This window comes from Saccostrea cucullata, unplaced genomic scaffold (assembly GCF_032062105.1).
Source record: "Saccostrea cucullata isolate Sc308-1 unplaced genomic scaffold, CSIRO_AGI_Scuc_v1 ctg78, whole genome shotgun sequence".
NCBI classification, from domain to species: domain Eukaryota; kingdom Metazoa; phylum Mollusca; class Bivalvia; order Ostreida; family Ostreidae; genus Saccostrea; species Saccostrea cuccullata.
This window is the reverse complement of record NW_026940638.1, coordinates 693,852-719,248: the sequence shown is the minus strand read 5'-3', so window position 1 is coordinate 719,248 and position 25,397 is coordinate 693,852. Positions and strand designations below refer to the sequence as shown.

General features: G+C 34.7%; 1 protein-coding gene across 1 annotated transcript; it reads right to left on the bottom strand.

The window, feature by feature from the left end:
• Window positions 1–6,865: 6,865 nt before the first annotated feature.
• Window positions 6,866–25,034, bottom strand: LOC134255874 (piwi-like protein 1). Its single transcript, XM_062738455.1, has 21 exons — window positions 24,923–25,034; window positions 21,453–21,545; window positions 21,158–21,329; window positions 20,972–21,035; window positions 20,460–20,720; window positions 19,611–19,806; window positions 17,999–18,117; window positions 17,669–17,749; window positions 17,443–17,556; window positions 17,133–17,321; window positions 16,601–16,679; window positions 15,639–15,740; window positions 15,417–15,557; window positions 14,756–15,061; window positions 14,535–14,630; window positions 13,658–13,774; window positions 12,348–12,542; window positions 11,505–11,690; window positions 11,311–11,378; window positions 9,047–9,224; window positions 6,866–8,874 (listed from the first exon to the last, which is right to left on the bottom strand). Exons 2-21 carry the CDS (start codon window positions 21,540–21,542, stop codon window positions 8,788–8,790), a joined length of 2,841 nt encoding a protein of 946 aa, XP_062594439.1. The 5' UTR covers window positions 21,543–21,545; window positions 24,923–25,034; the 3' UTR covers window positions 6,866–8,787.
• Between the last annotated feature and the right edge of the window lie 363 nt (window positions 25,035–25,397).

Below are 25,397 nucleotides of genomic sequence, written 5' to 3'. Positions count from 1 at the left end.
TATTTGTGTTTTGATTCTTAGCAGTACTGAGCAGAAGCCAGACACAGTCTATACTTTGTGCCCCCCCCTTCTTTGATGGAAAAATTAATTCAAGATTGTTAGGGGGTCCATGACAGTATGTTCACAAGATTCTTATTTCTGATATGACTAGTTATATGTTGTGACCTGCATGGTTCAGTTATATAGCTGCAGGTATAAAGCTCATATCTGAAAACAAAAGGCCCATGGGCCTTATAGGTCACCTGAGCATCATGCAACAACTTTCCAATGATTGAATTTGGTTCATGTTTTAAACTAGATGCTATGGCATTCAAAATTTTGAAAGAGGCATCATTGCTCATCATAACAATACACTTAGAAATTGCTTAGTTTGAATACTTATTACCAATAGGCAGGGTACTGGAACAAAAAATGCATTTCAACTAATCAAATATATTCAGCAATAATCAGTAGTGCCCCTACCACACATGAACCCCTAATCCTAGGTCCACACATTGCACAATTTTTGAAGAGGCACCCTTGCTTATAAAGAATGTTTGATTAATACCAAGGACATTTCAAGTAGACCCCCCCCCCCCCTCTATGGTACCCCTGATCCAGGAGCCTTGAAATTCACAATGCTGGAAGGACCCTTGCTTATCATAGATATATAGGTAGTTCATCTGCTTGATACCCATGAGCAAAGAAGAACATTTTTTATGATTTAATATTAATGCATTTCACTATATAACCAATAAAGCCCCGTCCTAACACCAGAACCCCTGACCCTGGGGCCATAAAATTCAAAATTTTTCCAAGAGGCTTTCTTGCTCAACATAAGTATGTACTTAGTTGGTTTATTTAATACTAAGGACCAGAGAATATTGTATTTTCACTATATCAACAATAGATCCCCACCCTAACACCAGAACCCCTGACCCTGGGGCCATAAATCCAGTTTTGGAAGAGGCATCCTTGCTCATCATAACTATGTACTTAGTTAGTTCATTTAATACCCAGGAGCAGGGAAGATTTTCAAAGAATTAATGTATTTTCACTATATAATTAATAGAGCCCCACACTGACACAAGAACCCCTGACCCTGGGGCCATAAATCCACAGTTTTGGAAGAGGCATTCTTGCTCATCATACCTATGTTCTTAGTTTATTTAATACTAAGGAGCAGAGAAGATTTCCAAAGAATTAATGTATTTTCACTAGATAATCAATAGATCCCCACCCTAACAATGGAACCCCTGACCCTGGGGCCATAAATCCACAGTTTTGGAAGAGGCATTCTTGCTCATCATAACTATGTACTTAGTTAGTTTATTTAATACCCAGGAGCAGGGAAGATTTTCAAAGAATTAATGTATTTTCACTATATAATTAACAGAGCCTCACACTGACACAAGAACCCCTGACCCTGGGGCCATAAATCCACAGTTTTGGAAGAGGCATTCTTGCTCATCATACCTATGTTCTTAGTTTATTTAATACTAAGGAGCAGAGAAGATTTTCAAAGAATTAATGTATTTTCACTAGATAATAAATAGAGCCTCACCCTAGCACAAGAACCCCTGACCCTGGGGCCATAAAATTCACAGTTTTGGAAGAGGCATTCTTGCTCATCATAACTATGTACTTAGTTAGTTTACTTAAAGCTGACATGAACTCTTAAAAAGGCATTATTTTTCATCTTTGTACGACTTACTACATTCCTGTACGCCTTTGTCCGCCATATTTCGTCGATTCCGCCATATTTACTTGAAAATTTTTGGCCACCCGTACCTGTTATATAAAGCCTGGTGCATTTGTTTCACTTGAGTGATTTTCTAGCCTGGCTGTCGACATGTACACATCTCCGATAGCATAGTTGTAATAAATCCATAAACTGACCAAATACATGTTTTAAAAGTTAACAAAAACTAGAACTATACTGAGAAGTAAATTATTTTTGAATGCATTTGCTGCAATTTAGAAAAAATAACACGGAAAACAGCAAAAGCCGTTTGGATATGCACGCATGCAGGTCGAGAATACGCATCGAACGCAATGATAAAGATATTTACCTGAATACTGCTATCGTTACAGGGATGTGCACATGTCGAAAGAAATATCCTATTTTACTTTTATTGAAATATGCATCTCAGAATTCATGTAATCCATTGCTAACTGAACAGTAAAAAATTGTCACCACATAGCACTTGGACACACGTGGTCCACGACGATAGTCTATTTGGTCAGGGGAAATTTCAAAGGTGGAAAGCTTACTGGTATTTTGGTTGACTGAAAAAGTGCAATTTTTTTTTTCAAAAATAAATATTACTCTTGTCTGTATATGTAAATGTAAACAAAATTTTTAGACATGGCTTAATTACATTAAATTAATTTTATAGCATGCAACACTACGAATCATTCATCCTTTGACGAGATTCTCCCGTTAAAGGGGGGGGGGGGGGTTAAAAAAAAAATGCATAACGCTCTCTGAAAAAGATCGGATTTTTTTACGATCAAATATTTTCATTATAAATAATGTGTATTGGCTTTATTTATTTATTTTTTTTAAAATAAAGACCTTATATAACTTGATTTAAACTTATTTTCATAATTTTATACACAATAAACGAGTTTGATTCTATGGTACATGAATAATCAAAATAGAATTCATTGGCGGATCCAGAGGTGGAGTGGGGTTCCAGGGATTGGAACCCCCGGCCTTTATTTTTGTACACACACATAGAGAGAGAGAGAGAGAGAGAGAGAGAGAATGTTTTTTTCTGTAATATAGTGTATAGATATTTATACGTCTAATAATATGAATAATTTGAAGAAAAAAAAAATCTCTGTCCTTTCAGTTCTCTAGATCTGTAGATTTTCGCGGATTTGCTTTCCTCCGCGTACCTTCAATCATTTTTCAATCAACTATTTGAATCTCTTCACCATTTTACAACAGTATACAAAAATCACAAAATATATAGGTGATTTTGTACATCACAGTAGATCTATAAAGCATGCGTGAATAAGAAACTAAACCAAAAAATTGTACGTTGCTATAAATGTGAAGTATGATAATTTAGGCTGGGGGCATATTTTATTTTTTTTTCTTTATAAACGAGCACAATTTTCTCAGGAAACAGTGTTTATTGTTATTCATAATGTGTTTAAAATTAATTACATTCTGAAAATTTATGCTTTTTTTCTGTTAAGCATATTAAGCATTCTTTCTGAAAGTAGCGAGCTGCACTTTAGTATGTAATGAAACTCACCTCGGAGTTCTTTTAAATTACAATGGGGACAAGTTCTATCTTGTCTTGGTAACCCTGTCTAAGGGCTTCGATCACCCACAAGTAACATGCAAGGAAGATTCCAGCGAACTTTTTGTTACCATTTTTGGACCATATCATTTTCAGAATTAACTTACTTTAAGAAGTATGCATGAAATATTTCGATTCGGTAAAGATAAAGGTTTAAAATGTTCCCGTAGTATGCAGATGGAGGGGGGGGCTCACTTTTTCTGAGGATAATCTTTGCTGCAGTTTTAAATAAATTAAAATTGTGATTTGGAAGCTCCCTTCACATTTTTTGTTTGCAGGAAAATACGCAGATTCAAGCATTCAAAAGTAATGTACTGAACAGAAAAGTTACAGGAAGCCTCCTTTATCCCCTACCAAAAGGGATTGTATAGAGTGTGGTGCTTAGGTTTTTTTGTTTTGTTTTTTGTGTTTGTTTTGTTTTGTTTTGTTTTGTTTTTTGTTGTTTTTTTTTTGTTTGTTTTTTTTTTTTGCCTGTCAACTGATTTTGGAGGTCCCCCATCAATATAAATTGAAGTGGCTGTGTTGTGATTCTATGCATGAGTGCCATGCGCGGATCTAGAGGGGGTTAGGACCCCCCCCCCTCCCCTGGGATTTGCAATGTTATTAAATTTATTTACTAAAGCCAGAAAAAAGTTACGTAGGAAACCCCCCCCCCCCCCCACCCCGAAATAGGTTTTGAAGTTTGGGCGAGTTTACGGGGTTCTTTTTTTTTTGCATGTCAAGAAATATCTGGGTTGGATATAAATTATTAATAGTCGAAGCATATAGGAAGGGAAAGCAAACTGCCGATGAGAGTTCCACATTCTACCAAAAATTAGCTTTTTGATACCTCTTGTCTAAATAATTTTTGTCCAGATTCCTTACCCGAGAAGGTACATGTATTTGAGAAAGTTCCCAATGATCCCATTCCTATGATGTAGACTTCAGGTTTACATGTATTTTTTTCCTTTCAATTTCGGCGTTTAGGTTTATTTTCTTGTCAAAAGTAAAATTATTATTTCAATTTTTGAACAAGTTTCGACATCCCCGCCTGACAAAAAAAAAATCTATGATCTGTCCCAAGATCTAATAAATGGTACAGCACAAAATACATATGATTTTATATCTATTATTGCGCTTACAGATGGTTACAGGAGGAGAGAGAGAGAGTTCAATGAATAAAAGAGTAATTAAAAATTATCTGTATTCCACCAGGTTTCAAGTTTCCCTACCAAGGTTTTTAAAAGTATCTCCCAAATATTGCAACAGAAATTATTTTTATTTTAAAAAAAAACTAGACTGTCAGACAGGGATACTGAAATCTCGAAAGACTTCCTGTAGTAATTATAAAACAGCCATATTCCGCAAAAATGTTCATACTTTGTGGTCGGAGTGAGACAATAAAAAATCTTCAAAAATGGAATTGGCAGAAATGTCTGTCTTCCAGGAATATTTAGGTAACGGCCATGTCAATTATTTCTGCCCCCCCCCCCCCCCTTAAAATACAAATGCCTCAATATCAGTCTAAAAGGGGGATGTTTTTTCCGCGTATGTGTTAAGGAACGTACAGATGCACACATAAACTTTTGTATTCTGGTTAAATGTTTTTAAGTCTTGAACTAAATATTTACCGTATATCAAATTACTTGATTTAGATTTGAGATTAGTACTAAAATAATCAGTTGTAATTGACAAATGAATTTTGCGATACAAAACAACTGCAGACTTTATAAAGAATGTTTATTAGAACTAGATAGACAATTTTCAGTTATACCTTATGAAGCCGTTATAATTATACTTTAGACCCCCCCCCCCATTTCAGCCGCGCAAATACCACTCTTTTCCACTTGTGATATTTTCCCTGACCAACATCTGATCAGCACGGACCAAGTGTATCGACGCGCTAGACTGTACGGAGTAGATACAGTGTGTTTATTGAGTTTTTATGGAGTTTATTTCTTTTTTGTGATGCATATTTCAATAAATGGAATTCAGGGTGTATATCACTTGACTTGTGCACATCTTCGAACCGATGCAGTGATCTTATTACTAGGTATGGGTACGTTTACAGCGTTCGACGCGTTTTCTCGACATGCATCAAAGTCTGCAGAAAACCTGCAAATCAAAGACGCTGATTGTTTTGTTCCATTCAAATGATAATTTGAATGGAACAAAACAAAGTGTGTTTACGGGTTTTAGTGCTTTTTATTTCATGTTTATTCTGCATAAATTGGCGCAGTGTAAAAAATGCGTACTCGTGCAACTAAATATTTCTTTCAAACTTGCGTTTTCTTTCTTTTTTTATTATATTTCATTCAAATCTATAATTATTCAGAAATATGTTGTGTGGTTTTGAAATGTCTTGATCAACCCATGTGTTTTCAAATGTTTTACTATGGGAGATGTGCACAAGTCGATAGCCAAGCCAAATAATCATTCAAGTGTAACGAGGGCATTCGGGTATATATCGTAACCATATATCGTTACAATAAAACAAGGTATCTGAAAGAAATATGGCGGAATACGGCTATAGTTGGTATGAAACAAGTGGTACATAGATGAAAAAGTTGCGTTTTTAAGAATTCATGTCAGCTTTAATACCCAGGAGCAGAGAAGAATATTTTGAAAGAATGTATTTTCACTATATAATCAAGAACCCCACCCTAACATCAGAACCCCTGACCCTGGGGCCATAAAATTCACAATTTTGGTAGAGGACTCCATGCTCATTACATTCATGCCAACAGTTTGACTGCTTGATGTCCAGGGAGTAAAGAGGATTCTTAAAGATTGCATTAATTTTAGTGGTTTTGGCCCCAATCTCTCAGGCCCCGGGGAGAACATAAAATTCATGACTTTTGTTCCCCTTTACCCATGGATGCATCGTCGCAAACCACGGCCAAAATGTACGATCCTCTCCCATAGGAAAGAGCTATATGCGGACTCCGGACCGTGGCTTGAGACGATGCCCATGGATGCTGTATACCAAATCTGGTTAAAATTGGTTCAGTAGTTTCAGAGAAGAAGCTGAAAATGTTCAAATGTTAACACACAATGATGGACAAAAACAGAGAGCAATAGGTTACCTGAGTGACTCAGGTGACCTAAAAATTGGAATCGACATCCAGAGAGGTATGGTGCCATCCGTAGGTGTTTCTGTATTGCACACGAAAAAGGGTACTACCAGTATTCCTCAATTTATTTTCTATGTGTATTTAAGCTATCATCTCCAAATAATAGATGCAAGATTTTAATTTAAAATTACAATTAAGATTTTTGAATGAGTGACTAGTTTGACGTTTTTGGATGTCTATTCCTAAGTAAATGCAAGTCCTATCGGATCAAAATTGCATGTAAAATGTTCCACATGTATCTCGGGATTGACACTCCAGATTATTAGTTTAATGTGAGACTTTGCCCTACTTCAAGACCACATTCTTTGAGGAAAGCGGTGTAATCTCCGTGACCTATTATTAGTTTTAGGTAGGACTTAGCTTCACTTGAGTTTAAGACAATATTCGTTGAGGTGAGCTCTGTAATCTCTCCTACGTTGTCCTTAATGAGTTAAGGATAAGACAAGAAACAAAACATTTAATCAACAATTTATTACATCTTTGAGTATACTAAAAAATGGAAAACAATATTAATTGCATCATAGTCTTATGCAATTTAAATGAATTCTGTCAAAAGAGAAAATCATAATACATAACATGATTTTTAAGGTGATATGCTCATAACTATATCTTCTGAAACTTTGCTAAATCTAATGAATAATGCCCCCATTAACACATTGACTTCATTTGTACATTCATTGGTACTGTGAATACAAACTGTTTAACAACTGAGATTTTAAATTTCCTCCAACATAAAATAACCAAGCTTTGAAAGAATTAATAGATGGTAAAACATCTGGATATCCAAAAACACTGTCCTAAAAATTGAATACTTTGTCTCATTTTTCTTCCGAGATCCTTCAAACTGAAAAATGACAATATTATTATTTAGGATGCTGTATTCATTTAGAGCAACAGATGCGACAAGCCTTTGTGCCAAGGAAAAGCATGGAAGAAAGTACTGTATACAGGGACATTTTTGCCCCCCATTTATTTTCCCCCTAGGCACTAGTGGGTGAACTTAAAATGGGGAAATTCACAGAACTGTAAAATTTCTTAAACAAAACTATATGGATGAATTGAAAATCGACCAAAACCATTTGAAAGTTTAATTTGACGAAAATAACCCTTTAAACAGTATATGAGAACAGATTTACCAACCTCTGACCTGTATTACTATACAGCTCCTTATAAGCTGTCATGACTAGATTTAAAACTGCATACTTACAGTGTACACAGACAAGTGTATAAATTTTGATTATGGTACTGCAAAAACAATATAAATTGGTTGGGTAGAGTAATGATACATTTGAATGTGGACGAACCTTTCAGTTCTAGCATTATAATATTGGGAAGTATGGTTAACTATGGCTGCTTTCAGTATATTTTGAAGTGAAGTACATGTACATGAGAGTATACTTATAAAAAATTGTCAGAAAATGTACATTTGCATAAATAAGATGTTAGAGAAGCTAATGGGGTAAATAAATGTATTGTAGACATACTTTTTTCCACAGGGTCATAATTACACAGAATCTCAATTTCTGTTTAATCCACGGGTAGAAAATTAAGCCGATTTTCTAGATTGTCACTATATGCCTTACATTTATATTAAATATGCTTGGGCAAATTTGCGCGGAAAATTTGTGACCGTCTTCATAGCGTAAATTAATACCACGCGGAAAAAAGTACTTCTACAGTATTTTAGCATATTTTTTTCAAAAACAATATTGTGCTTTGTCAGACTTAGTTATCTTAAGCTTTTCAGGACCAAGAAAACACTTCAAGATATCTGACCAAGAAATCACTAAGATAACCAAAAGTTGGAGAATGGAAGTTAAAATACATGTACAGAAAATATTGAATGAGACTTCTAACCCACTCTAACATTTCCATGGTATTCAACATATTTATGTTCCAGCTACTGAAGTTCAATTTGCTTAAAATACTAGGTTTATTGTGTACATAGTGAAGATTAAATCTTGGAAAGTAGATGCTAGAAAATCAATGTTTTCTTTTCACAACCTATTATATTTTCTTTAATAAACAGTATAAGAAAATATAATTAAAACAATATCTGCATATTAATTAAAAAAAAGGTTTCTGGCAGTGCTACAAGGGACTCTGAGCTAAAAAAAAAAAAAACAACAAAACAAAAATATGTCAAGTCTATGTAAAAGCTAAGTTCTAAAAGTATCCTTTACAAAATAACACAGACAGGGACTGCCATTAAGGAACCACGAGAAAATAAATAGCTCTCACTATTTTTCACCTAACTAAAGTACCTTCAGCTACTTTGCTGACACAGAAGAAACAAAATTCAGACACTGATATCCATATAAATTGCTGCCTTGTCTTAAGCATCCCTGAATCTTGGAAGTGTTGGAAATACATGTGGTTTACAAGAAGAACAATCTGTCAGAGAGTTCAGCACTGGGCTCCTTATGGATGTTCTGTCCCACCAGATAGGCCAGCTTGTGGGCATACTGAAATAAATCTTCAGGTATAACCATTTTGTGTCGGACAATTGGAAGAGAAAGAAATGACATCAAATTCTCAATTTTAAATTGCATCAACAATTAAACAAGAGGTTTTTTTTTTTGCATCCTGTGCCATTATTAACCAATTTCATACTTATGAACTGTGGTACGTGTTTACCTGACAAGGAGCAGGTACTCTGACAGTACCGGGCCAGTTGTAGTACAGGTGTGTCATTTTGTAGGAGAGCCTCTGAAGATGATCAGGTTTCATTCCAATACTGTCATGAACACAGATGTAGTGAGTGGGGGAAACTGTTCCCTGCCTCACATGCTGGGAGACAATGAAGAAATCGTACCTACAAAATCATAACACCGTCAGGTACATACATGTAGCATGTAAACTAATTTTTTCATACAGACAAATCCCCAATTGAAAAAGATGTTGGGTTACAGTAGATCTATGCAAGTTAACATCTTGCCATATTTTCATTTTCAACTCACGAATTTCACTAACACCCCTGTCACATTGCCAAAAATTATTAAGTTATCAGGAGACCATTGGTCATGATACTCACCTGAGTCATTATAGACCTGCTGTTTATATAACAATATATTCCAATGTATAACTCTGATCACCTTTTGTAGTCCCAACCTACCCCCAAATGTAATAATTTAGACAAACTTCATTCTACAATAAATAAGTACTATTGCTGTTCTTTAGAACCTCTGTGTGGAATACTTCATGACTAGATCTATGAATCTAATGTTTAACGAAGGGATACTCAATAATACTGAATCATTTAAACTAGTCCAATACGCCATACATGTTAACCTATTGTGATGAAAAAGAGGGAGATTCAGACCTCAAAAGCGGTAGCGTTGCGCGCGTGTTGTTTAACGCTTGGATTATCGATATCTTTCATGTAATATACATGTATATTATAAGCCTTAAATGAAATCAGGTACCTACACTAATTAATCTTAAATATCAACAGCAAAGAAGAAGACAGAAACACCTTAAGTTTGACATAAATTGTACAAATTCAAATATTTTTCATGCTCATCATTTTGCTTGGATTGGCTGCTTTACTTAGCCTTTTGAAGAGTGATCTTTGCTGAAATAGCCTAGAGGCAATAATTCTGAATGTTCATTCAGTTTTTAAACAAAACAAATGATGGCATGGTTTAATCTAGATCTAAAACAAGTTCGTATCTTTCGTTAAATAAATCAGATTTCCCGCGATGATCGAAAACGAAAGTAGAGATGTGCCACATGGCTTGGACAATCAAGTGATTTCTATTGACTTTATTGATAAAGTTGTGAGCTTCTGTGCTTTTAAAGACGATGTCAAATGTTTTCATCTAATTCTTAAAAGCTGTATCTCCTTTTTCATGGCAGGGATGTTGTTTAATTTATCGTAACCAATGTAATCACTGGTAGGCTTATGTTGTTGTCGTTGTCAAATCCGTGCTTGAAATCTATGTACAAAAAAGCGTTTGTATGATTCCGAGTCAAATCACGCGATATCTAGCGAGATTTTATGAGAGTGGCTTCAAAAATGGATACCCAAGCGAACCAAAAATACTTCAGACGCAGCTTTTGTAGAAAAGCGGTAGATTTCTGAATTAAATCGGTAGGCGGGAGATGGAGTGAAAAAGCGGTAGACTCCCGCCTAAATCGGGAGAGTTAACATGTATGAATACGCAATAACACTGAAATTGAAATTCATATGACTGGTTACTTATCAGAATACAGCCATTTTGCACCATAAAGTTTATAAGTTGTTTGGCCTTGGTAAAAAATATACTATTTCTCAAATATGCAATCTATGGGTAAAGAGGTAACCTATGGGTAAAGAGGTAAAATGTGAGATTATCAAACATGAAATTAACAACTTGAGCTTTAAACATCATAGGCCAAAGGTTTGCAAGTACAAAGGCCCATCGGGAATTGCTTGAAACAAGATAAGAAATAGTATGAACCTACATTACAAAATTTGTTTGGCAGGAAAAAGATAAATATACACATATTTACATTCGCTGTGTTTTTCTACTAAGCCAACTGTGAAATTGATTTGAAAACCATTTTCATGTATACTCAGATCACGCGTAGAAATATACACGGAGAAACGTGCGTTAACATGACGTCACAATGAGGCTGCAGCGACAATAGCAAAATGCAATGATATAGGGCAGCTAGAAATTCAAATATTTGGCATACTTTAGTTGCTTCCGAACATTTAAAATGTAAAAATGAGGAATGTTTTTCAGTTTAGTGTGAATTATTGGTGTGTGAATCACTCAGACTTGCACGTAGGCATAATTTTCATGAAGCGCTAGCGCGCTTCATGAAATATGCCTACGTGACAAGTCTGTGTGATTCACACACCAATAACTCACACAAAACTTAAAAACATTCCTTAAATAATTCTTGGATCTTACTTGTCTCTCCTGGTAATGGTGTGATCCACAATAGTACCAGGTGGAGGATTGTCAAAGCCTCGATCTCCCTGTAATAGAAACATGGAATACTGTAGTCATCCAAGCTTACTTAAACATATTTATCCTAAATAGATATATTTATCTGCAAAGATACTTGTGCATTAGTTTCTTAAGAACTGAAATAAAAGTAATACCTTTAAGAAAATTCGTGCATTTATCCTTTTTTGTACAATCACGACTGAGAGTTTGGGAGCATACTCTCCTCCAAAGTTTCCAAAGCACTGCTGTAGCTGCTGAATCTCATGGTCAATATACTTAAGATCTCCATCCCCTACACCGTCACGGAAGACAACTATCTTCTCAGGGAAAACATGGTTAACCTGGAATATTGCAAAATACGATAAATTCAATGTAAAACTACCTGTATATTCGAAAAATTGATAATATACTGTATTCAACAATGAGATATGAACAAATGAATAAAAGCCTCATTTGATTTTAATAAATGACTATAAATGCAAAAATCCGTGAAGTGAAAGGAAATCTCTGGAAAGATTTTATCTGAACAAATATATTTCTTTTAAAAATATTTCACTTACTTTACTTCTTCCATAGAATATATTACTAATTTCTTTTTTAATGCTGTTCACCAATTGTAAATTATCAAAATATTACAATTTCCTAATATTCTTATCATCCAACATTTTGTAATATGGATTGAATACAAGAAGTAATTAAAACAACAAATTTATTCTTTAATAGTTGACACATTTTCATTCAAAATTTTTTTTGGAAAAATCAAAAAATCAATATGATTTAATATTCATTGTCTGTCTATACAATTCAATATGGTTTAATATTCATTGGCTGTCTATACAATTCAATATGGCTTTATATTCATTGGCTGTCTATAATATTCAATCTTCATTTGCAATATAGGTTTTACTATGTTTTATTTTTGCTAAGATAAGGGTGACCTTCCTACAGGGGCAAGTAAATCCAATATTGCCATTTGCCAAATCCTAATTGTCTCTTACCTCATGATACTTCCTGATGGATGAAGTCATACAAAGTTTGAGTCCATCAATGAGCTCCTGACCGGGCATCTGAAGTACTGTCTTGGAGTACCAGCGACTGCACATCTTGTTAGTGCTGGCTACAAACCCGGCGATCGATCTCTTGTTTTGTGCTTTATCATGGTAAACATCTATTCCAACTACCATCAGATTGGACTATAATATGTAGGGAAAAAAGTAGATCTATTAAATCTGCAATGATTTTAAATCATAAGGAGTAAAATTTACTTTGCTTTACCTTTAAGCATAAATTCATTATAACATGTTTGCTATGAGTGTGTTCCACTGTACTTTGCTGAATTTAAATATATATACATAAATAAATATGATATCTCAGATTTCAGATTACATTTGTGCGAAAGTGAAATTAACAAGAAGTCTGTGAGCCAATGCTCACTAGTAATACCCCCGCTCTGATGTTAATATACACGTCAAGTTCAGTTAAGGCAGATGCCTGGCGAGGCGCCAGGCGGAGTCGAGTCATGTATGAAATTTACTAACCAGGTATCATCCCGTACCCTGTCACCAAATCAAAGGCCTGAAAGGCCTGCGAGTTGACTCGCTCGAGTCAATTGAGCTTTTTCATACATCTGGGCACCATACCTTAATATATTCAGTTTATTTTGCATCTTAAGAGATTGAATATTATATGTCTGATCCATGTTCGGTTCATAATTAAAGTGTATATTGCTTTTCCTTTATATATACAGGTTGGCACTAATGGGCTTCCGTATTATTTTGACTGGATTTCAGCACATTAGCTGAAGTGGTCAGTGTTATGGAATAATTAGGTTAAAGATTCCCACAGCAAATCTGGATTCTAAAAATACAATTTCAACAACAACTAGCTGCAGCTAATGAGAGCAGCAGGTGTTTGTGTTAGGGAGTATTCTAGGTCAATTATAAATAAACTTCAGATGGGAAGATTAGATCCGCCTAACATACTTGAACATATATTCATACGCAGTATTATTGTACATCGTACAGGTATTTAAAAGCATGAAGGCATAAATAATGTTACAGTATGAAATTTTATACAGTTTTTACCTCTTAAGTTTATTCAATCACTCAAACCAAAGCATTTTTTGCTAGAACTATTATATTTGGCGTATGGATCACCTTGATGAATGCGTGAAAAAATTTACAGCTCTGAAACGGCTATGTCGACAGGGAGTAGCTCGCTACGCGAGCCAACTCAAAAACTATGTAACTAATAATACCCCCTCTCCTTTGGAGCAGGGGTATAAAAACTTTCACAAGCTTAATATTACCATTGGGATATCTAATCCCCACAGCTCTCCTCCAAGCTTGCAATTAATTTGTAGGGCAATTTTCTGAGTAACACTCCTCAACTTGTCAGGTTTCGAAATTGTCTTGGCGATGATCACCTTTCAACACAAAATAAGAATTGTATAAATACAGGTAAATGTAAATGTTTGAACTCTGGTTTTCTACATACAAGTTATTTAGTTAATAAAACAAGTCCATGGGACATTAAAGCACCATATTCATAACATGGCAAATAAATACATGTATGACTTTAAACAAAAATCCCATGGGCCTTATAGGTCACCTGAGCATCATGTAACAACTTTCCAACCATTAAGTTGGTTCATGTTTTAAACCAGAGGCCATGAAATTCACAATTTTGAATGAACCAGTCTCATTTAACATAATTATGTACTTGGTTAGCTTATTTATTGACCAGCAGCAGAGAAGGAGATTTTCAAAGAAATAATGCATTTTAAACTATATAATCTAAATAGCCCTGCTCTAGCACTAAAATTCCCGACCCTAGGGCCAAGAATTTCACAATTTTGGTAGAGGACTCAATGCTTATTACAATCACCCCAACAGTTTGACTGCTTAATGTCCAAGAGTAGACAGGAAGATTTTTAATGATTGCACTAATTTTAATGGTTTTGGTCCCGCCCCTCAGGCCCCAGGGTCCATGAAATTCACAGCTTTTGTACCCCTTCGCCCATTTTTTTTTATTTTTTTGCAAAAATTGGCTGAAATTGGTTGAGCATTTGCAAAGAAGAAGCTGAAAATGTTCAAATTTTAACATACAGCGGACGAATACAGATAGCAATTTGTCACCTGTGTAACTCAGGTGACCTAAGTAAATGACGCAAATACATAAAGTACCTGAGAGGGAACTGGCATTTCAACACAGCAAATTTTCTTGATAGCGGAGTATTTGTCATCTCTGGATGTTGGACAAACAACAACCACACACTGGACCTTTAAAAAATAAGTCAACAAACTCAGATCATTGCCTGACCTTTCTTTTAAATAAATAATTGAATAGCACCAAAGTTAAGTATACAGTCAGTAGACATCTTTGTTATTTTTGTAACATTGAGTACCGATGGATTGATGCTATCTCTGAGATTCCTACTCAAACTGTCCACACGATCATCATTAAGCTGAATTTGATTTGGCTTGTTACACTGAATGCCCATCTGCCGGCAGCAAGTCTGCATCATGTTCATAAACTCTATGGCCTTGTTTGCATCCCGCTTAACAAATAACAGAGTCCAGTTCTTCAGGTCGACAGGAGTGAGGACCTTACTGCGGGTGGCATCCCTGCTCCAGTCTGCCTGGGGTCCTGCCATACACGTGTAATTATTACCAAAGATGATCTTTTCCTGCTGAGCTTGTCTACCAGCAATCTGGAAAACAAAAACATTGTTAGAAATAGACTTAAAATGACACATATGGTGTCTTAATAAATAGGAACAAATACATAACATATTTCTTTACTCAAATCCTTAGTTTTATGTTAAATTCCCTTATCTCTACTGAAGTCAAACAAAAATACAAAAGCTGCTGATTCGATTGACAGGCCAGCTACCTGTGCTAAATGATTTTTTGATTGGATGTTTCTTTGACAATTACCTGATCATGCACCAATCTCTTTAATTTGCACAACAGTTTAGAACATTGAATAAATGTCCGATTACTAAAGCAGTCTAAAAGTAGCTTTAGCTATGTATTTCAGCTATGCACTACGCCCATGACACTCACATCTATCGTATTCTCGGCAAAGCTCAGCCCCCAGTTGGTCAGCTCTTTCTTGGCCTCTGGGTTACTATTGACAGCATTGATGAATTTCCTCATAGTCGCCACTCTTTGCTCTGGTGTCACTCTGGTGTGTGAAGCAAGATCCTACAAGAGATTTTTAATTATTAAACAGAACCAACACTCTTAACACTTTATTAGCCTTTATTATTCCAACGATAAGCATACCTTCATCACTCGGAAATCTTGCCTCAGTTCATCAGTAAGCCCAGTCAAATAGCAAAACTCTGGGATAAGGCAAATTGCTTCACTTTTTTCAGGCACTTTACCCTACAAAGATTATCATACCTATGTTACAGAATTTTTTCTGCATCTGTTATACCTTCTTTAAAATTTAAGATTTAAAAATTTTCAAAAGTAAATATGTTTTTCTTCACACAAACATCATACAAACAGAATGCAGACATGATTTGAAAAACAAATTCAAAAACAACTCTCCTCATTCTTAATGAATGAAACATCAATACTTATACATTGTAATTCCATCATTATGATTTTATCTTTTTATTTCTGCATATATAAAATGTCACTCTGCAAACTGATTGTTGAAAAAAAATCATTTAACTTAATTCTCTGATCAGTTTTTTAGGATGAATTTTGAGTCATAAGTGTTAAGTCATTATGGCATGATCATTTGAATATTGTGTACCACTAAACCATGGTTGGTGCTTATAGTGGAAAAAAGCTGTAGTTAACGTTTTTGTACAGATATTCTAGATTCTATGTCTCAAACCTTATACATGAGCAAAATGAACAAGTCAATTAAAATAAAAAATAAACCTGTAAAATGCAGAAAAATAACAAAAAGAGTGCTGCACACCTTAAAATGTGTACTTTTCAGTTCATTTTCTGAGACGTTAAAAATGCCATAAAATAAAGTTTTCCAATATTTTTTTTACAAATTTTCAGCATCCAAGACTAATACTGAACTGCTAGACAATATATCACACATTAACACATAGATAGAAACCTTGATACTGTAATAAAACAAGTCACAAACCTTAAGAGAAATACACTGTATTAGAATGGGTTGGCTGCTGAAAGCCCAAATTCCAGAAAATTTCATCAGAGGAATCAGACTGATTTAAAAAATGTAAATTGGTTTAATCCTCCTCTAACAGTGGACTTACACCAGGTAGTTGTTTCTTTTTAGGTCTGTGTAGCAGTAGAGGCTGCTCCTGGTCTGTAATCTCTTTATGATAAGCATTCCTAAAAGAATAATGGTATGACCAAAGCTCAATACAACAATTGATATCTCTTTATGATAAGCATTCCTACTCCTACAACACAAGAATAATGGTATGACCAAAGCTCACTACAACAATTGATATCTGTGGGGCTAAGCAACTTCTTGTACTTGAGTTAGGCAAAGTTAAAAAGGTTGACGGTCAACAGATAATTATCAGTATTTATGTTAACCAGCTATCCTAAGAGCCAATGGTGCACACTTACTCTATTAATTGAATCTCTTCCCAAATTAATAATCATGCTTAATATGTTTGATATGAACTCCACAAACATTTGTCCCAAATTTTACACCTAACCTAAAATGAAGAAAGCTAGACAGAAGTTGAAATGCAAATTCAAAAACAAAGATATTTTTTAATTGCAATTTTGCTGTCTACGAAATAAATACTTGCTGAAAATCTATATTTGTATTACCTGTAGTAATCTACAAAGGAGAGCTCTGACCCTTGGCTTGTCTTGAAGGTGTGTAGTGGAGTTTTGGACCACAAAATGTCATCGATACGATAAGTCTTGTTGTTGTAACGTGTGAGGACTATTGTTCCTACCAAAGACCGTGTACACTCATCCTGGAAGCCATTGGGATTCTTCTGCACAGTAGTTTTCCTATAACCAATACACATGTACAGCTATTTTGAAATATTTCACTTATTAAAGCAATATTACTCCTCAAAACCTTCTTCAGATTTGTAAAGATGTACATAAGACTAAAATTTAAAGAACTTACATCAGCTGAAGTACTGTTTCTGTTCTCAACACTCTGTGACTGGCATCTACTAACAGCATGAGACCATCTTCATTTTCACACACCGATGTGATATACCCTGGCCAGACTTCTAGCCTAGAATTTATATTAAAATCATTAAAAAATACAAAAATCTTCCGCTGCATAATCATCTGCCTTTCTGCACTGAAGATCTAATAAACTACTTGACTAGTCAATAATAAGCTACCTGTGTTGTGGAACAACTGATGGTGTTTTGGGGTTGTAGTAATAACGACCAACTTGAACCATTTCAAGAATGTTCATTATTCTGAAAGAAGAAGAAAATTACGCGTTACAAGATATTAAAGAAAAACAACTGAAAAAAGTTTTCTTAAACTTTACACTTTTCTTCTGAAGATGCCCTATTTAAACACAAGAATTAACAGATGATAACTGTCATAGAGAAAGTAATTAGTTTTCCTGTGGATATTAAACAGTCTTAAATTAGAGCACTTTTGAACAGTCTTAATTTGTGAGATCTACCGATGAAATTAAGACAAATTTCAAAGTAACTGACCTTCTGAATATGATATTATAGAGAGGAACACATTGTACTGGCATTATCATTTTTGTTAATCTGATGGTGATAGTAATATCAACGCCATCAGTTGGCCTCTTACTTTGTAGCACCGTCTCCTAAAAATAGAAAAAAATCCAAACACTGACTGAGAATTTGCCTAGTGTAAGAATCCCTCACATACAACTGCTAAGTCCCCATTGTACGAGGGCTGTTCAATAAATAATGTCCTCGGTGCTCAGAAAGAAGCAAACGACGCTTTTCAATGATTTAGTCTTCATGATTTTACTTATTAATCCCTTTTAATTCAAACACATGTCCGTAACATTTTTTTATCAAATTTCCTATTGTTTTTAGAACTCTTTTTGGGTATGACCCTTAGTATACTAGAAAATGGCAGATCCAATGATTTCCTGGACTTGTTTTTTCCTTATGAAAGGTGTTTTTTTCAAGTTTGGAAATAGAAACAAGTCAAAAGGTCAAAGATCTGGCAAATATTGTTAATGTAAAAAACATTAACTTTTGTTTATCCCGAAAACCCCTTTACTCTTCAGGGCATGAAGAAATTCAATGTAGTGGATTCCTGATTCTGGGTCCTTCCTCTAATAAACCTTTCGATTTTTTTTGACAAAAAATTGCTTTCTAGACTCCTCCAGATATTAAACTGTCTCCCCGAATACAAATTTGAACAACAATACCACTAATATTTAAGAAAATTGCATATAAATCTGTCTTTGTGCTCTTGCATACCTTTGCCTTTGTCAGACCTTCGCCGTTTTTATCAAGTACATCTTATGGTAAATTTTGTTTTGATGGTTTTAAGCAATAGATTCATGTTCCAATATCTGTTTGAATATCAAACAAACGTGGATAACTACAATTACTGATATTTTAAAAAAATTGTTGAGACTTTCGTACATGCTGACGTTTTCACTCATTTTTCAAAATAAAGGGAGACCTTTGAGTACCAAGCTTTTTTACTGTCAAACGTTTCTTAAAAACAGTGTAAATTACTCCCGATATGATGTCTATCAAATTAACTATGTGTCTTAAAGTCAATCATACATCATCAAATATTATTTGTTGAAATTTGGCAAACAGTACATAAGTTGTTATAATTTTTGTTGGCAAGGAGGGTACCCATTTTTGATGCCCATAATTTAATTTTTTATTAATGAAATCCACCTGCTCATTTGTCTATAAAACAGGCATCGGTTGCTGTAAATGTCACATATTTCAGTGAATATTTTTTTGGGATTCTTAACAAGTTTCACAGCAGATTTAATGTAGCTTGTATTTTCATTCTAGCTTACTGATTCTTTACCATTAATTTATAATGCAGTGTCTCGAAAAGCCCTTGTTTCCCAGCCTCTCATGATGAAACTATGTGATGAAAAGTGGTCACATAAACTGTTATAAATTCAGTAAAGATTCAATAATGAGAGAAAGTCAAGTTTAATGTCATGTGGTATCTGTATTGTATGTCTTACAGTTCAGGACATTATATATTGAACAGCCCTCGTACATACTTTACATTTGTGGAAACTTTCTGATATTCACCTCTGCCATAATAACAGATACCTGACATCAGTTTATACAATCACCAACTCACTTCATTTGGAAGGCGATGTGGCAAATAAAGAATGAACCCATCAAACGCCTTTGTAAATCCAATGACATCTCGAACATTGTTTACTAGTTTAAATCTCATATTCTTTGAGTCAATGCTTGGAGAAAAAGATACATGGTACTGATACACTCTAGCATCCTCATGCATTATCCTGATGTAATTTCCAGATAAAGCCATTCTGCAGAAAAAAATAGAAACAAAACTATCATTAGTTTACGTGCAAATCAAGAAAAGGAAAGCAGGAAAACAGCATATAGATTACTTTTTAATATTGTCATAAAGAAGTATACTATGAACATGGAAGTACTATCAATTCACTGGAGCTTATGAAGTTAAATTCTGAGCCAAAATGAGCCTTCCATACTTGTTTTGGTGTATATATGCAGAATAATACATGTACCCTTTTTCCTATGTCAGCTGGGAGACCAATCTCAACAAAGGGCCTTATGCCTGAGTTGAAAAGCTCCGACTGTCATGCAAAAAGGGTATGTTTTATTACTAGTACAATACTAGTACAACTAGTAACTTACCATTTTATTAAAACTAGTACATTGCTAGTAGTATTGGTTAAATTCTGCACGTTGATAAGCATTTTGAGAGAATTTTTAAGAAGTTTCAATTTTTATCAATGTCAAAATCTGATAAATAGAATTATGTATCTTAGTATAGTGTATACTTGCTTATAAAGTCTGATTGAATTGGATGTGTGCTGAAAAATGTTTAAACAGATAACTCTTCCAGTCTTGGACCAGCAGAGCTTCTACAAACAATGATAAATAACATTTATTAATTCAGACTAAGATAACAAATTTTTTTTTTCTATGAGCTTACGGTTTGCCTGCAGTGCCCGATTTATTGACAGTGGGTGGACGATCCAGAGCCATCTTGCTGAGTCGGCTACTGGGCGGATCTGAAGACATTTTGCTTGGTGCCACTCCTGACTGAGAGGTAACTGAGGGAGCAGGTGTGGACCCCTGGGAGGTACTGACTGAAGGCTGGGGGGTACTGACTGAAACCTGTGGGGGTGGGGTAACCTGAGGCATCTGTGGTGCTGGTGAAGGTCCTGTTATGCCTCCTCCTCTTCCAGCACTCCTGTTGGGAAATAAAAAAAAAATTATGTGATGTTCACGTAACAAATTTAAAGCTAAGAGGAAAACAAGAGGCCTGTCTTTATAACTCTCACAGACTGGTAAGTTTGATACCATAATTTTTCTGACACTATTTTCCACTTCCCTTGAGCAAAAGAAAAGTGTAATTCTAGACTCCCTCTGGATTATTACAACACAAGTTGCACCTGTAATTTATAAATACACACACCTGTGCACACACCTTTTTCAACTTACTTTAAAAGAGCTTGAAGATTGGCAATACCTCTTCCCCCAGTAGCAGGAAGTGTAGGTTGTTGTGCTAAAAAGAAAAAAAAAAGTCAAGTCATAAAGCAGACTAATGCCAAGGAAATATACATGTACACTTGTGAAAATCATCAAATTAAAATAACCTATTTTTCTTTGTAATAGAATTTGCATTACCTGTTGGTTGTCCTCTAGACAATCCTGAAGTTGTAGCACCTTGCAGAAGCCCCTGTAAAAAAGCCCCACGCCCCATTGATCCTCTCCCCATGGGTATATTTCCCTGACCAGTTGCTGTGGTTGATACTGCTGGAGGAGGTGCAGGGGCATCCCCTGAGGATTCTGGCTTTTTCTAAAACCATAAATAAAGTCTTCAAGACAGGCTCTTGATATACCAATAAACAATTCTTAAACACTTCACTTTTTTGGTTTTATATAGGAAATTTTCTCAAACAGATTGAGCAGGGCCCCTTACCTCATCTTGTTCTCCTGGCTTCCTGACGGGCTGATTCAGTGCTTGCAAAAGAGCAGCACCCCGCCCGCCTCTTCCAAATCCTGTTGCCATTCACTAAACAAAAAAACAAATTAAAACTTCAGAAATTTGATCAGTGATATTTATGCATTGAATCATTATTTTTAAAAAATAAATAACCTCATAACTAAAACGGTGTACGCAAACAAATCAGCGTTTTTTCTCTCATATGACTGATAAACGATACCATACCCAATGCCAAAAAAAAAAACATTTATTTTTTCCCAATTTTGAGACTGAAAATTCCCCATTCAACTGCTAAACAACAGACTACAATGATGTTGTATTTATTTTATTACAAGTTGACTAATTGTTTCCCTTCAACTTAAATCATAAGTAGAGATTAGTTGTAATTTGGTGGGACCTGTGGTGTAATCAGAATAGTCATACATTTTGACAAATTGAAAGCATGAAAATGTGAAAATAAATGACAATGATATGTCAAAACAATAAATACTTGTTATTTATTATTGATAACATGGAGGCATGGGCAATAAGGTTGGAATAAAGACAAAATACGTTTCTTTTGTTTAAATGATAGAAATTACTTTGATGCTATTTTTCCTAATTGAACGAACTGTTTCCCAGTGAGTAGAATTGCTGCAAGTTAATGAGCGTTAGCATATTGTGAAAATATTTACATCTTTTGAACTCTCTGCCTTGACTGCAAATGTGATTTTTATTTCAAATCCATGTATAACCCCTTTTGCAAGCTACTATTAATGGAAGAGCCAATGTGACAGCTTCTAGACAATGTGAGTGTGATTTTTTATTTTTTGATCACAAGTTGCCTTTTCTTAGCTTCAATGCCTGCAACATCAAAATAAAATGCACTCTTGAACATTTTGACCCCCTTTACATGTTATGGTGTATTGAATGTCATAGATTTCCACACACTTTATATGCAAGATACATGTGTAATGCAAGTATATATTTATTGTTCTGCACAATCCAAGACAAAAATATTCTTTTCATCTTTATAATAAATTGATGAACAAAAGCTAACATTTTTTGTGAAATACCTTCTTGGCCAAGTTTAGCTGCAATAATGTAGCCCTCTCCGATTTCTTTAATCTGATATTTTCTGGAGAGGGCTACAATTCCACAGCATCTCCGTAATGGTGTAAATATATTTTTTTAATACTGGCGACTGCAGCCAAATAAATTGTTTATACATTCAACTTACTTCTAACATGACAATTTTTTTTTATTCACTGTCTACAACATAGCCTGTTAAACATGAAAAACATGTGATATAAATCTGCATGTTTACCAGTCGCTCTACACAGTCATGACAGTTCATGCGTGATGCATTGAGACTTTCACTTGAAAATCAGAAATCGGAACAACTTCATAAAGCAAATATCGGTGTTTATATATGATTGTGCTAAATGGTATCACAAAAACATCTATCTAGGTCAGTAAATATGGCGGATAAATTCAAGTTGTGATGTTGATATACACAAAAAATAACCGATATATGGTTAATAAAATAGGCATTTACTGACAATTTGAGCCGAAATCTGTGCAGGAGTAATTAACTCCTGTTACAGGGGTAATTAACTCCTGTTACTCCTGCACTTGCACCCTTACCAAGATCCTAACTCCTATGGGGTTGTAGCCCCCCCCCCCCCCCCCCAATACATTATTGCAGCTATGACAAGTCCTATTCCCAGATTGATTACCACTTTATTTTTCCTTGTTCTTGCAACATTTTTACATTAACTTCATTAAGCATGCTCTTTACAAAAATTCTCATCTTACACCATAGATCTATTTGGCCAAAACCAAACAAGGAAAAGGAAGCTTGCCTCAGTGTTTACAATCAACATCTATAAATAACTATAAACAATGAATAAGAATTTGGGGCAAATTCAAGCTTCCTAACAAAGCTACATCATAATTTCGATATATATACAGAAACATAAACATTGAAAGTGTCCATTTATCTCATATGCATACACCAATGGTCACGAAAAGAATTACTTTCTGAATTATGGACATGCAATCCTTCCACCAGGTTGGGCACAACCTACCAAATGGTCCTTTATCCCCCATTTGGTAGACAATCTACCATATCGGTATCGAATTTTACTGACCAAATGGGGGACTTTTTTATTCTATTGTAATCTTTATCAAAATAAAACAAAAGCGCATTTATTTAGGCATTGGGGGATTTTAGTGAACATATTCCTCGCACAGTTATCATAAATTGGTTGAATCTTTATGTGTAATTTCTTCGTAACTTTGTAAAAACAATGCCCATAGTTGTCTGTAACAGCCGAACTTCTTGATCAATCGATCAAAAAATAATGTTTGTTGTATTTTGTTGGATAAAAATTCAATTTCATCTTGTGATTTAATTCTTGATGAGTTAACTTTCAATCTCGATTTGGATCTTCGTCAATGTTTATCGTCGTAAAATCCCGTTAAACAATGTTAAACACGATCTCCTCATGCCTTACCGGTATGGTGCGCACTTCCTGCTATAAAGATAATTTTTTCCAGAGTTGAACGTAATGTTTGTTGTCATTTTTCTTTTAGGAAGAAGTCGCAGATTCCTTGCGACCTTTTTGGGTTTAATATGCATATAACTGGTGAATTTAATTAATTTGAAAAATAATATTCAATAAAAGATGTACAAAATGACTTTTGCCATTATTCTTGTTTTTTTCCCATTCACATCGTTTTCAAACAATAGTTGTATCATACTCCAACTGCATTTACTATTTTTATGAAGAACAAAGCCATTGTGTACAAAATAAAACGAAATAAAGGCGAAAACCTATTTTTCTTCTGATTTCCTAGTTGAAAATTTACACAAATGTGTCGCCGTAGTTAAATTCGACTTTTCGTCAGGTTTAAAATAGATCATCGCTTTGATTGGTTTGCACTAATTGATTGGTTGCCCGGATAATCAAAATAGAAAGTAAAGGACATGATTGACAGGTGCAACATCGTTGGAGAAGGAGAGAATTTTCTTTGAAAGTAAAATACGGAGAAACATTGCACACGTTTACATAAGCTACGTTTTTGTCAAATTTTTGAACGACTATGCGCAAAAAATTGCACATAGAATTTCTGATTTTTTTCATCCAGAACACCGATAAATATCTATATTTTATTCCACATGGTTTAAAATTATGCGCAATTTCACGCCACTACATGAAATTAAACACAACCAATTTTGTCCCCCAAATGGTCAGTAAAATTCGATACCGATATGGTAGATTGTCTACCAAACGGGGGATAAAGGACCATTTGGTAGGTTGTGCCCAACCTGTCCACAACTTTGTCGTCTGCAAGCATGAGTATTTTCACATACACTTACATAATGCAGTAGTTTCTCGTAGTTCAAAATCAGTAATCTCAATTCTATTCAAACAAAGGTATTAATTATTATCGTGTCTTACCAATATTTTCCCTGCAATTTGTTAAAATTTCAAACTACAAAAAAACTGTCACGCATCCTCGCGCTAAGTCTCGCTTTCAAGTTTGAAACACCCGGATGAGGGGGAACTAAACACCGTAAAGTGCTCACAAAATAAAGAAACATAATGCAACGTAAGGTAAACCATCGCCTTACATATTGTCACAACGCTAACGATATTACACAAAAGCTCTTTTATGTGTATATGAATTAAAAAATCAATTAAACTTATTTATATATTTTATTTTTTTTATTTTTTTTTTATCTGAAAAAAAAACCACACATAGCAAATAAAAATTCAGATAAAGGTAATGACGCATAGGCGTCGGAAGCAAATTGAAAGGGGGTAATATTGAAAGGGGGGCTAAACCAACAAAAAAGGTAAACCCCAATTTTCAATGCTTATATTATGTCTATCTTTGCAAAAAAAGTGGGGGGGGGGAGGGGAAGGGCGGCGC

What these genes read in the sequence shown, in the direction of transcription:
- LOC134255874 (XM_062738455.1), bottom strand. Translation starts at nt 21,542, where the DNA reads ATGGCAACAGGATTTGGAAGAGGCGGGCGGGGTGCTGCTCTTTTGCAA. An exon ending in AATCTTCAAGCTCTTTTAAA is followed by an intron (nt 20,721 to 20,971) that starts GTAAGTTGAAAA and finishes ATTTCCCAACAG; the next exon opens with GAGTGCTGGAAGAGGAGGAG. An exon ending in GAGTACCTGCTCCTTGTCAG is followed by an intron (nt 8,875 to 9,046) that starts GTAAACACGTAC and finishes GATTTATTTCAG; the next exon opens with TATGCCCACAAGCTGGCCTA.